General features: G+C 34.3%; 1 protein-coding gene across 1 annotated transcript in view; it reads right to left on the bottom strand.

Annotated features, from left to right (window-relative positions):
* The window catches only part of LOC141665391 (uncharacterized), a 188190-nt gene extending 176323 nt beyond the window's left edge, over positions 1-11867 (bottom strand). The window contains exons 1-2 of the mRNA XM_074471378.1: positions 11837-11867; positions 11299-11358 (exon numbers count right to left, since the gene is read on the bottom strand). Coding sequence (XP_074327479.1) covers positions 11299-11358; positions 11837-11867 — 91 coding nt within the window. The remainder of the gene's footprint in view (positions 1-11298; positions 11359-11836) is intronic.
* Positions 11868-14354: the final 2487 nt, after the last annotated feature.

Raw genomic sequence — 14354 nt, forward strand, 5'->3', positions numbered from 1 at the left:
CTGTAAAATCTTCAAGTTCGGTTTGCTCCTGACTTTTATTTATAATCACCATAGCACGTATATTTCGGTCACTGTAATCCTAAATCATTCTTAACTAGTTCTTTACTTTCCTTTGTCCTTTAAACTTCTTCATGTTCTCATTTGGCATCTTCAAAACTATCTTCCATCACGACAGTCTACCTGGGCATCACACTTGAATAGTTAATCCATTCCTTAGAATAATGTCAAATCCTCTTATCTCAAATGATATCAATTCTTTGCAACTTATTGCCAGAAATATCGATTCCGCCATTGGTACTTACTTATTCAATAACTGCACGTTCTTAACTTGCTAGTCCTTTGGTCATAAACTTATTGATTCAACAAGATAATTCATCTGATTAATAAAACCTTGAGAGATATACAATCAAGTTGCTCCCACATCTTTCAATACTTTAACGCATAAGGTATTCGCATTAATCTTCCACATCATCACATCCATATTCTAAATATCGTATCACAAATTCTCGTTCTCGAAGACGTATCTCTTATTGAAGTAGATTCCTTTGACTGTTAATGCATCCCTGGCTAGGGCCAGTGATTTACAATTCTCACCATATGCCCTTGTTTCCTTTCTATGCATGAGAGATAAATGAGACTTTGCCCGCTGGGTGTATAATACGTTGACTTTTGTTTAAAATGCTCTCGGAAAGAGCAACGATACAACAAAACTACTAGAAGGATTCACGATTTTAATAAACTTAGAGTTGAAAAGAAAGAAGAAGTAATGATTTGAATATGAATGAGACAACCACATAGTACTTAAGATGGCCAGTCTTTCATACCGTATGGCATACAGCACATGATTAGGTGGCGTCCCACCCGACTCTTCGTCATTCCGACAAAGTGTCTCATCATAACACTGTTTGTCTCTATCAGAAAACAAAACTCAAGGGGAACAATTAAGTTTGAAAGGAATGCAAAATCCTCCGTTTTGATATCATCAGAAAGAATTTATTAAGAAAAGGAGTTCATACATTTTTAGGAATTAAAAAAGGCATATACGCTATAATGTTGAGGACAAGAATGATACCATTGGTCACCATCCACATTCCACTTGTATTCATCTTTTGAGTTTGATCGATCATATCCCAATTGTATCGTATAACAACTTTAGAAGTATGCTAAAATGCCTTCGCAACTAAGCATTATGGTAGATTCTTACTTGTAACGTCGCACCAACACATGTAATACTTTAACAATTCGATCGTAATGGCGTTCTTATCATATAACCTTGAGTTTCCTCTTTTAATTTGTAATAACCATGAATCATTCAACATAGCGATCATTTTATTAACAATATTCTTCCTTTAGAAAAGTCTGGAAATTTTCCCAATCTTTTTCGGTCATGCTCAGGCTTCCGTTTAATTAATGAATTCTTCGAACTCTAATAATCCCAGTAATTGGATGAATACTTACTCTGTACGCTAGTTCTGTTGTTAATCCTATCAGACAATACTTGCACTCACTTCTTCATAATCACAGGTTACCTCGTTCTCCAAATTAACAATACTGAGTCTAAAACAAAATCCTTCCAGATAATCCGGGTCTTTTAACAAACAAGAAACTCAAGTAGTAATTTGAGAACCAAGGTTTAAAACTTATTTTATTCAAAAAGGCTTTTAGAAATTTTGTGAGGAAAAATCTTTTTCGAAAACTTGTTGAAAATTTTGAAAATTTTGAAAATCACACATCTGGTTGTCCTCACTATGTGAGTTGGTTGTTGTCCTTCTTATGACCAAATACCAAGTTAAAGAATGATCACTCAATCCTCTCCTTCATTGGGGTCTATTACATTCCTTAATCAATAAAAACTTCCGCTGTCGTTGCACGTTATCTTATTCGTAGCTTCACATTAAGGCTCCCATACTGGTAGTACTCTCGTTAACCACTCTGCAATCATTAAGTGGAACAGACTATCCAGTAGTCAACAAGTCAGCTAATGTCACATCATCTTGTTAAAATATATACCACATCATTACAACATCATTAATTTCAAGAAATCTTCAGATCCCTAATCTCCTCTAACTCTCTCTCTACAACACTTATCTACTCCATTTCACAGGCTAGTCATGAGTGGCCTAATTACTAACAGCTTCTTGTAACCTGATAACAGCCATCCTCCGGAACACTTAAATCTTCTTTCTAAACTCCTTCTCACCTTAATTTGTATCTCAATACTCACCATTTACTGCAGCTATCGTGTCCCTTCTCGCAAATGTTGATGTTTCATTGGAATGGTTTTTTTTTTTTAACTGAGGATATAAAATATGATGTATAGTAAAAAGAAAAGATACATCCATAGTTGAATGTTCAAAAGAACAAGAAGCAAATGAAGGTTCTTGAATAGGTAATCTTTTATCAAAAGATGATAGAATAACGTTGAATAACTTGGAGAGGCGCAACTGTCATAACAGAAGGTAATACCGCTAATACTGATGGAAGAATAAGGCGCAAATCGAATCGGGAAGAAGATGACGAGTCTTAAACGGAAAGCTCCAAACGGTCAGTTGATGCAGGGAAATCAGGATCTGCCATTGCCTTTGCCTAGATATCACGTCGCGAGTTAAAAATCCTGAATCGCAACACGAATCATGCCGGAGACCTACTATACAGTCGCACTCAACCTCACGATGGCTTATCTTTCTATTTCCTATTCCTAATCCTAACCCTCTACCCAATCCCGACTATCTAGGCTTGTTTCAGTGACTTATAACCTGTAGTTCTGATACCAACCTGTGGCGTCCCACCAAACCCGGGTCAGAGGTTTGGGGTCCACAACACATACTCAATATATAAACCTGTATATAAAATATTATTTGCAATGACCCTGCTTTACATAACCAGGGATCGCAACAGGTTAAAGTATGAAAACAAGCCACAACCTTAACTTTTATTACAACGTACCAAATCCCAACTAATTTAATTTACAACTGATATGAAATATTCTTAGAACCTTACTATCTCACTACTGTAATAAGCTCCTGCTAGCTCGATCAATCATAATCTGGAATCCTAGCTCGAACATTGAACTGGGAAACCTTTCTATCAACCGTATCCTTCTTAACTGTAGAATACATAAAAAGATTTGCAAGAATGAGCTAACTAGCTCAGCAAGTCATATTATCAATAACTGAGGTTAAACAATAATAAACGAGGTGATTCAAAGGAATCAAGCTTCTTGTTAAACAACCAATAGAATTGGATATTCATTTCAAGTTTTTAAAACCAAGGTTAGGTTGCTGATCAGTCACGCACTAACCCCGAGCAAAGCACACAGCACTACTCTGACTACTGGATCCAAGGCACACATTGGCCTAACTTGACCATTGATATGGTCTGACCACAAATCTGGTCCACATAAAGAAAACTATCCAATTCTAATGCATTTCAATATGATAAACAATAGAGTTCAATAAAACCAGATCATAATTAATAATCATAAAACATTTGTAAAAGAGCATGGTAAAAATTCATGGTTACCAAAAGGGTATGTCAAAATACATAAAAGAAGTGGCTTCCAGCCGGTAGGATAATCGGGTATTAGAAGAATAGGGTTTTTACAAGGTTTTAGTGCTTTGATATCACAAGGTATGATTGAGTATAAAAGTTTCTGTATGTGTAAATAATTCTGTTCCAGTGTTTGGTATATGATGGGTATATATTTGTGGAGTAGTATCATATTTATGTGGTTTAGTATCTGGTAAATCTACAATAAATGGTTTACAAAGAATAAGGCTTACAGCTCAAAGATCAAATGATGTGGCTCAGGTTCAAGGCTGAAGGATTCAAAATATGTACAGTATAAAACAGAGCTATCTTGGGTATTAACAATTTGTCACAAGAGAATTTAAAAAATATTTGCGTTGTATCTTAAGAAAGGTTTAGAAATACTTGCCTTATCATAATCGATTTCAACTTCACTTGTATTTGTCTAATGACCCCATTCAACAATCACTCGTCTGCTTCTCCTATGTCTCGCTTCTATCTTCTGCTCACTTGCTGTATTTTCTACATGTCAATTCTATTTTCTGATCACCTGCTTCTCTTTCTTACGCCTTGCTTACTCTGCTAGACATCATAAGTATCTATCAATATTCCACTCATACGATTATGTTCAACACATACTTCTATCTACCCTTCGTTTCACCCAAATCTGATTAATAGATCGAAAGTTATGTTATAAACAAGTAATCACCGAACATATAGACCGACAATCAAACAATAAGTCACATATAACATATAACACGTCAAATAATCAACGACATATCATTTATAAATAAGTCTCGGGTCATAAACAGGCTTTCGGGTATTTAAAATAATTTTTAAAACATTTTTCAGAATTAAAACGGGTCATTGGATCAATTTCAGAGTAATAAACAGGGTTCGGTTGGCCAATTCTGGCTTCGAAACAATTTTATAATAATTATCGAGCCTTGGAAATAATTTAAAATAATATTTTAAAGCTCGAAACTATTTTTCGGAATTTTTAAATCATTTAAAATCATTAAATCCAATTAAGTAATCAATTAATATCAATTAATAAATAATTAAACTAATTAATCAATTAATATTTAAATTAATTGATCAGTCAATTAATTAATTATTAATTAAAATTAATTAATTAAGTGATTTAGATTTATTTTTAAGTTAAAGATGAATTTTAGAAATAAAATAAATGATTTTTGGAATTAAAATAAATAAATAAAGACATTTTTTAAAAAGTAGAAATTCCAGGGTGTAAAGTGTAAGTTTTCAAAACTTTTAGTCACAGGGTTAAAACCGTACAGTTTGCAAACTTTTGGGGTTTAACTGTAATGTTTGTAAAACCCTAGGGGCTAAACTGATATTTGTCCGCCGCCACCCCCAGGTCGCGGGAGAACGTCGCCGGAAACGACGTCGGTGGCGTTCGGCTCCACAGAAATCACTCAACAGCTCCAGAAACGTTCTACAACTCTCAAGGATTCTCCCCATGGGTCTGGAATGGACTGAAGATAAGCTATATGTCCGGAAAAACCGAAGCAACTTCCAGTCGCCGCCGTTTCGTCCAACTCCGGCGAGCTCGAACCGGGAACCCTTTGTACATTAAACTGGGATCAATCAATTCCTCTCCTTACGATCTATAAGCTGGTAACATCTAATTAAACCAATAACCCTTAAAACAAAAATCACTAATTTCCAATTAAGAATATTCAAAGTATATAAACCCTAGTTTCTTTAATTATTCGAGAATCAAACACTTATTTGAACATGTTATTGAACTCCAAATCAATCATATAATATATCAAAATCATCAGGAAGAAAAGCTCTACAACATGCAGTCATCAAATCATACAAACAAGCTCTTGAAGAAAAATTTGTAATTTAAATACCAAGAAATTCGAATATAAATCATTAAACAGAAAATCACCTAATGTTTCTGGGTTGAAATTGATGGAAAATTTGGATTCTAGATTTCAGTAGCTTCGTTTTGAGTATATGTACGCCAAAATCGGATATCGATAACGCCTTCGAATTTGTGTTTGATTACGAAGAACAAAATATAATCATAGTATTTTCTCTGTAAAAACACTGTAAATACTGTTTGCAAATGATTTCCGGTACAAAATAAAATACGGTAGAGGCTATTTATAATTAAGGGAAATTATTATCCCGTTGGATCATTCCGAATATAAAATGGTACGTTTATTTATAAAAACTGATCCAAACGGTACCGGTTTTCGAGATAATTATCCAAATCAGTACAATTTGTACTGCGGTCTTGGTCTCAGCGCCTGGTTACACGTACTACGATGTTATAATAGTGATAGTTTAATAAAAAGCTCCCGTTTATCAAAAATACGAGTTTTATTGATTTACCGAAACGAATATTGTATCGAAAATGTTGCGCCGGGACCCGCGCAGGACAAACCGTTCGCCGGATCGAAAAAGTCAAAACATGGAAAATGCTCAGAATATTACAATTAGGTTAGGAAGGAGTTCTCGGAAGAGTTTCGGGTTCTAAAAACGTAACAACGGATGACGTCGGTTGATTCTCGTTTTTATAAAATAGATTTTAAATACCCGGAAAAAGATTTTATAAAATCCATATGATTCCTATAAATTCATAAATCAACATAAAAATAATTAGGAAAATATGACAATTATCTATATTTTATTTGGAACATATAAAAATTGAAATACTTAATTAATAACATTTTTAAACATTCAAACACATTTAACACTTAACAAATAATTCACAGAATAGATATTGAATACATATAATAATTATCTATTAGCAAAAATAATTGCACGATATATCCCGGATATTACACAAAACACGGAAAATGTTCGAAATTACCATATTACGTTAGGAAGGTGTTTTCGAAAGAGTTTAGGGTTGTAAAAACGTAAAAATGGTTGAAGTCGGAAAATTCCCGGCTTTATAAAATAATTTTGCAATTATGCAGAAAATATTTAATAAATTCACAAATCATTACAAAATCATATAACACTCCAAAAATCACCAGAAAATAACCTAATTATCTATATTTTATTCTGGTCATATTAAAATTTATATGCTCACATTTTATTATATACCAACATCCAAATATTATTATCAATCATCAGATAATTTACCAAAAATTCACATAATAATCACATAATAAGCATTTATTGATAGAAATAATTAGACATTATATTCCGGATGTTACAATTTCTATTTCTCTTTTTCTTTCTTACATCTTAAGTTTCGGTTTCTTTAACGGGGGTCTTGGGACTTTTTTTGTTCATGAGCTTATCTTCAATATTTGAAGACTGAATTGATTCTTCAGTTTTCCTCTCTTTATCTTCATCAGCAATTTCTTACTTGATAATCAATTCTTCTTCACTGAAATTTACTTCACATTTTTTGAATATAGGTGCATTAACCTCTTTAAAAAAGGTTGGAGTATTCTTAGTTTTCTTTGCTTTCCCTTTGTCACCTACAGTCTTCTTTTTGTCATTCGTGGCATCATAGTCAAGGCCAATAGCAATATTTGCACATGGCTTATTCTTCTGATGATACTGTCTGACCAGTTCAGATGCATTTCTGAAAGATTTTATCTTCACTTCATTCTTTTCCAGCTTCTCCCTGAGCACTACTTCAATTTCATTTGCACACTTGAGCTTGTTCTTTAGATAAGCATTTTCTAGTTTTAAAGCTTCAAGCTCCACCAACAACAGTTCATATTCTTGCTTCTCACTTTCAAGTTTCTCATATCTCTTTGTCAATCTGCAAACTTCTTCATTAGCAGCAACCATGCTTGTGTGAATGTGAAACATTTCTATGCTCATCTTTTCAACAGTTTCCTTATATTGATTCACGTTTAAATCAATAGTGGTAAGAGTTGGTGTCTGTGCTTTTGATGTGGATGACTCACCTTGTTCAAAATCCATTAGAGCATAGTTTCCAACTTCCTCATTTTCATCATTATCTGAATCATCCCAACTCTTTCCCTCCGCAATGTAAGCTTTGTTTTGTTGATTTTTCAGAAGAGCTTCATACTTTGCTACCAGTTCAAGATAAGCTTTGTCTTTCTTTTCCTTCTTGGGTTTCCTGCATTGTGTAGCAAAGTGACCTACTTCATCACAGTTTAAGCACCTTATAATAGATCTGTCAACATATCCAGTTTTGTAACCACTCTTGCTATCATAATTGTACTTCCCTTTCTCTTTCCAGCTGTTGTCTTTGTTGAAAGATTGTCCTTTACTCCTGAAGTACCTTGGCTTCATTACTCTAATGTTAGAGAATTTTCTAGCTAAATAGGCCATTGATTGATCTAGCTCATCCAGTTCTTCAAGAGTGTAGAACTCATCCTTTTTCTACTCTAATATGACTTGCTCCTGTGAATCATTTGTTCTCTGCCCACTTGTTGAGGCAACTGAAGTTTGAGATCTTTGTTCATCATTGAAAGATTGGCTTTCATTTATAATTAAAGCACTTGAGCCATCCACAACATGTCCTTGACCAGACCTTAACGATTGCCTTTGAATCATCTCTAGTTCATATGTTTTGAGAATCCCATATAGAACTTCCAGAGTTATTCTGCTCAAGTCTCTCCCTTCCCTGATTGCTGAGATTTTTTGTTCCAAATGATCAGGGAGAGTAAGAAAGAACTTTAGATTCACCTCTTCAGCTTCATAGTATTTTTCATGAAGCTGTAAGTCATTTATCAGCTTATTGAATCTTTCAAACAAATCAGTAATGCTTTCCTTTGGCTTAGCCATAAAACCCTCTTACTGTGAAATCAGTATCCTTCTTTAATTTGATCTAACCTCCTCAGTTCCCTCACAGTGTATTTCAATCTTTTCCCATATTTTCTTGGCAGTGTCACAGTTGACAATGTTGTTGTACATTACATGGTCAAGTGACTCAATCAAAATTAATTACAAGCTACTATCCAAGGAAATTTTCTCATTTTCAGGGTCAGAATACTCAGCAGGATCTTTTGGAGCATAATGAGCTGGGATAACCATGTCATCATCTGTAGATTCCTCAACTCTAACCATAGGAATGAAGGTTCCATTCTTGAGGATCTGAATGTAGAGTGGATTGGTCATTCTGTTAAACGACATCATTTTCTTTTTCCAAAGAGTGTAGTTAGTTTTGTCAAAAGTAGGAATTTTGATGCTACTGATTTTCTGTGTATTCATTCTTCCAAGATCTTGGATCTGTTTACTTTCAGATTTCGCTCTGATACCACTTGTTAGGTAATGAATAACACACAGGGGGGTGAATGTGTTTTACTGTTTTTAGGTTTTTCTTGAAAGTTAATGGTTGAACAAAGTAAATTAAATCTTGTAGAGAAAAGTGTTCATGCAGAATCTAAACTTGCAGAAAATAGAGAACACAGATCTTCAAAACTCAATTAATTTTATATTAAAAATTAAGACTGTTTTGCTACAAAATTTCTAAGCTCTTTGATGTTAAAGAGCTCAGGTTCTTCTTGAGAGTGATACAAGAGATTTGATCTAAATTGTTACTTCTGACTAAGGACCAGTGTTAACTTTATAACTCAGTTAACTGCTGGTTTATACAGTGGATAATAAACATGCTATTAGCTTTTCTAAACTGTCACTTGTCATTTCTATTTATAGAAAAGCAAATCTTCCATTTCTGACTTAGCATATCTTTAGCATCCTGTGTTTACTTTAATCTTCTCTGTCAGTTAATCTTTGCCATTGATCTTGCACACTCTTCAAGCTGCTTTTTGTAGACTTGTCAATCCATCTGTTGGATTTTTTGTTGATTGTTTATCTTGGATATTGAACTGATCTGCAATTCTGTACTTTGAGACTATACCTCGAGATCTCCAGTTTAGATCTATAGAACACGTGACATCTCATTAAGTATATAGGCTTATTGAGATCTCTGGCATTCCATATTTATTTTGGCTTATAGAGGTCTTCAATTTGTCGAGATCTCTAGTCTTCACATCTTCACTATGACTTGTAGATAAGTCTTAGTTCTCTAATGGAACTTGACTTATCGATAACTCTGAGTTCTCTAGTGAAGGAATGACTTGTCGATATCTCCAATCTTCAGTTTTTCAACTTGGCTTGTTGATATCTTCCTGAGTTCTCTAGTAGCTTTCCTGACTTCTCCACTCCCGGTGGATATTGCTCATCCGTCGAGTAGTGATTGTATCCCGACGGATGTGCCTAACAGAAGTCATCCGTCGGATAACCAAACTTCTATCCCGATGGATGTTCCTCATCCGTCGGTACTCTCTGGAGTTCTCGAATGACTTCTCTATAACTTTAAATCTGTGACTTGTAGAAATCTTGACTTAGAATATTTTTCTCCAAACAGATTTATTCAACTCCAAGCTTCTTCAAAAATTTTCTGAGGCATGATCTTTTTGGTCTTCTTCCAGATAGAATCCTTAGGCTTGATACTGTTTTAGGAAAAAGACTACAGTCTGCTCCTTCGCATTTTTACAGACTTTAAGTGTTACAAGTACAAAATACAAATTTAGATAACAATACAATTTACTTAGGGTTGACAAATTGTCTTAGTCTTGTTAAAGTACAGACATGTCTTTTACAACAGTTTCTTTTCTTTATTCAAAGCCGAGCCTATGTATATATGTCCAACTTCTTGTCTTGAGTGGATCATGCATTTCTTCTATCATGTTTCTTGCGTACATCATTTTCTAGCACATACTACTTTCTATTCATGTTACTACTAGTATTATAATAATTAGTTTAATTAGCTTGTTTATAAATTTCTACACTGTAATCTTCTGCCCTAAAATCCAATTTTTATGCTTCTTAATTAGACTACCAGGTGACTTTAGTTTAATATTTATTATTTTTTTATTATGTTCTCATTATTTTGGATAGTTTAAATAATTTCGTAATTATCTTCGATTATAGTTATTAGTTGTTAAAGCTAAACTCACTCCAAAAATTACTTGTTCTAATTCGCCTAAGTTAAAAATTAAGATTGCGAAAAATTTATAGTCCTTGTGGAACGAATCTCAAAATATTAAAATGAAAGTTGTGCGCTTGCAATTAAAATATTTTTTTTGGCTCATCAAGTTTTTGGCGCCGCTGCCGGGGACTATAATTATTTTTCGCGCCTTAATTTTTAATTTTTTGAATTAGTTTTACTTGCTCTCTTTGTTTAATTTTTCTAGAAAATTGAAGATTTGGAAAGCTCATTGGAACTTCGGAAATTGTCAAGACTCGAAGGAATTTTTGGAAGCTTGCTTGGGTAAACCGTATCTCTCTCTTTTCATATTTTTCACTAGTTATAAAAAAATTCACAAAAAAATTGAAAATTGAAATAAAAAAAAGTTAGTTAAGTACATTATTGTTGCATCATACATTTATGCACCTAGGAGCACATCATCTTAGATTTTATTTTCTTGTTTTTAATTTTTCGTACCTTATAAATTGTGGTGATTGCCAAGGTACGTTAAATTTCTTCTTTTCTTTAGTTAGGACACGTAGTTTAGAGCATCCTTAATTTTTTATCGCTTTTATATCTCGTTGTGTGTTGCATCATTTAAATAAACTTTAAGGGCAAAAGTATATCACAAGATAAGGGGAGGGATTTCATCACTCTTTCATTGGCCCACAACCATTAAATACATCATTTTGCATACCATAGCCTTTTTAATAAAATTAAGTAGACATTAGCCCCTAGGACTTCTCGCTCAACTAGGAAGAAAACCTGAAATGATAAAATCTCTAAGTATTCATTCTTTGTTGTCTAGGCTAGCGAAAGCTTACCTGGCCATTTAGATTGGTGACTAGGCTGGTGTTTAGCCTCTTGGCAATGCTTGCACCTACCTGCCAATCAGATAGAATACTTTTAGTTTTGTGACTTTTAGTAATATCTTTTTGTTAGGAGCAAGTCTAGAATTTTTAGGGAACTATAGATTTAGAATTTTTCTTTCGATTTTTCACCCTTTCTTTTGAGTATTTTAAATTCTTTCACTTATTTGCTACTTGATTCCTATCCTGTTTATGCTTACTATGTGGATTAGAGATAATTCCTCTAGGTTAGTGAGACCAATTGAGCGTACTTCCTCATCGGAATCCGAACCCGTCGAAATTCTTGAACCCGTAGTAAACATTGAAGTTTCTCTTAAGGATCATTGTTATCCCGCCCGTTCGACCCAATCTTCTTGTATTACTCTTTCGCCGGTTAATGGTAATAATTTTCAAATTAAAGGTCATCATATTAGCATGTTACCTAAATTTACCGGGAGTGAATGTGAGGATCCGTATCTTTATATTCATGAATTCGAGGAGGTTTGTGCCTTACAAAAACTCCAGCAATTAACCGAGGACTCCATTAGGCTTAGACTAATCAATTTCGCTCTTAAAGAAAATGCTAAAAAATGGTTATATAGCCTATTGGTTAATTCTATTTCAACTTGGGAGGGATTTGTAGTCATTTTTCTAAAAAAATATTTTTTGAACCATAAGACTTACAAATGAGATAAACCAATTTCATCAAAGGAAAAATGAATCTTTTTGGAAATATTTTGATAGACTTAAGAACCTTTGTCTCAATGTCCCCACCATGGAATAGAAAAATGGAGACTTTGTAAGATGGTCTATGAGGCCTTAGATAGTTCAACAACCGCGTTGTTAGAGTCTGTGTGCCAAGGTAAATTCATGGAAAAGGATGAAGATCAAGGTTTAGTAGTTTTTCGAGGAATTAGCAGAAAAGACCATGTTATGGGAGTCTACTAGGGAGCCCGACAAGCAAAATGAAACACTCGATTCATTAGCTAATAAAGGCTTACATTTAGTTGGTAATTCTTTAGCAACTGAAGCTAATTTAGTTACTCTCACTAGAAGGCTAGAAGCTTTAGAAACCACTAGTGCCCCCTCACAAGTGTCTATGTGTGCAAACTATAATTCTTCTAATAATAGGGTTCCGACTTATCATGAGGTTGAACAAGTCAATGCGATATTTCAACCAACCTCTAGGAATGACCCTTTTGCACCCACTTACAATCCCGAGTGGAAGAATCACCCGAATTTCTCATGGACCCAAGGTCAAACTTGTCAAGCTCCGAAACCTACTTTTCAAAGGCCCATTCCTAACTCTTACCCTAGTTCTAGTCAAAATCCTTATCCAAACCCAATTCAAGCACCCTTGAATCCTCCCGGGTTTCATGATTCGGATAAGAGACTTAATTCCTTAGAAAAGAGTATTGAGGCTTTGATTAAGTCTCAAACTAATTTGACTCAATCTCAACAGTCATTCATGCAAACCATGACCCAAGATTGGCAATTATTAAACTCTAATACTCAAGCCATATCTAAGTTAGAGGTTCAAGTGAGTCAATTAGCCAACACCATTTGTGAGAGAGAGAAAAATCAACTTCCTAGTCAACCTGAGGTTAATTCTAAATTCCCTCTCAACCAAAGACCTCATGAAAATGTTAATGCTATAATTTCTTTAAGGTCGAGAAATAAGGTTAATACTCAATTAGGTATGGACTCTCACGAAGAAGAAAATTCAATTTCCGAACCTAATCGTTCTCTTTCTACCTCAATTCCTGATCAATATAAGAAATGCGAGACTTCCGAGTCATTTGCTTTATCTAGAAAAATGCATTCACTTAAGGAACCTTCATCTTCTAGAAAGCCACCTTCAAAACCTATCTCTGATTTTTCCAGTGAAATAGTCTTTAAGCCAAAAGCTCCTTATCCTCAAAGACTCCTTTCAAACAAAAAATCGGCTCAATTAGACCAAATTTTGGAAGTTCTTAAACAAGTCAAGATAAACATTCCTCTTTTAGATGCCATTCAACAAATTCCCTCATACGCCAAGTGTCTAAAAGATTTGTGTACTCACAAGAGATCCACCCATGTTCCAAAAAAAGGCTTTTTGACCTCCCAAGTTAGTTCGATTCTCTCGAATGAAATTCCCGTGAAATATATGGACCCTGGTTGTCCTACTATTTCTTGTGTCATTGGAAACACTTTTCTTGACAAAGCTTTACTTGACTTAGGTGCTAGTGTGAATCTTCTTCCATATTCTGTCTACCAAAAACTCGGTCTAAGTGAACTTCAGAAGACCAATATCACACTTAATTAGCCGACCGTTCTATCAAAATTCCTAAGGGAATAATTAAAGACGTGTTGATTAAGGTTGGTGATTTTATTTTTCCCGTTGATTTTGTGGTCCTAGAAACTCAGCCTGTCACAAATTCTAAGAACCATATTCCTATTATTTTAGAAAGACCTTTTCTTGCTACATCTGATGCCTTAATCAATTATAGAAATGGTTCTATGAAACTCACCTTTGGAAATATGACTATTGACCTTAACATTTTTAATGTAGGAAAAGAGCCCATTGAAATTTATGAATAACCAATAGGGGTTAATGTGGTCAACAAGTTTGTCACATGGTCTAGCCTTGAGGATAGCGAAATGGAGTCCCTTCTTAGGGAAGAGGTCAAGGTCAACTATGAGTCTAATCGAGAGATTCATGAGTTATTTAAGGACTTGACATCGGAAGAGTTGTTAGGCGAGTTAAATAATATATGTTCCAAATGGGAAACTCCACCCGAGAATGTTAGTGTTGAACCTAGGCACATTTTAAGGAGTCCCGTAGGTGAACCACCTACACTCGACTCGATGTTGCCTCACTCCAATTTTGACCAATGTGCCTTAGGAGAGTTTCGACCCATTTCTTATGTCACTCATAGTATTTTGAACCATGATCAACTATTAAATATCTCTAATTTTCTTAAACAAAATGAAGAAGTTAAAGTTGGTTTAGGGAAAGCATTAGTGATACTTGCTCTATAGGGTTGAATTAT

This window comes from Apium graveolens, chromosome 6 (assembly GCF_009905375.1).
Source record: "Apium graveolens cultivar Ventura chromosome 6, ASM990537v1, whole genome shotgun sequence".
NCBI lineage: Eukaryota > Viridiplantae > Streptophyta > Magnoliopsida > Apiales > Apiaceae > Apium > Apium graveolens.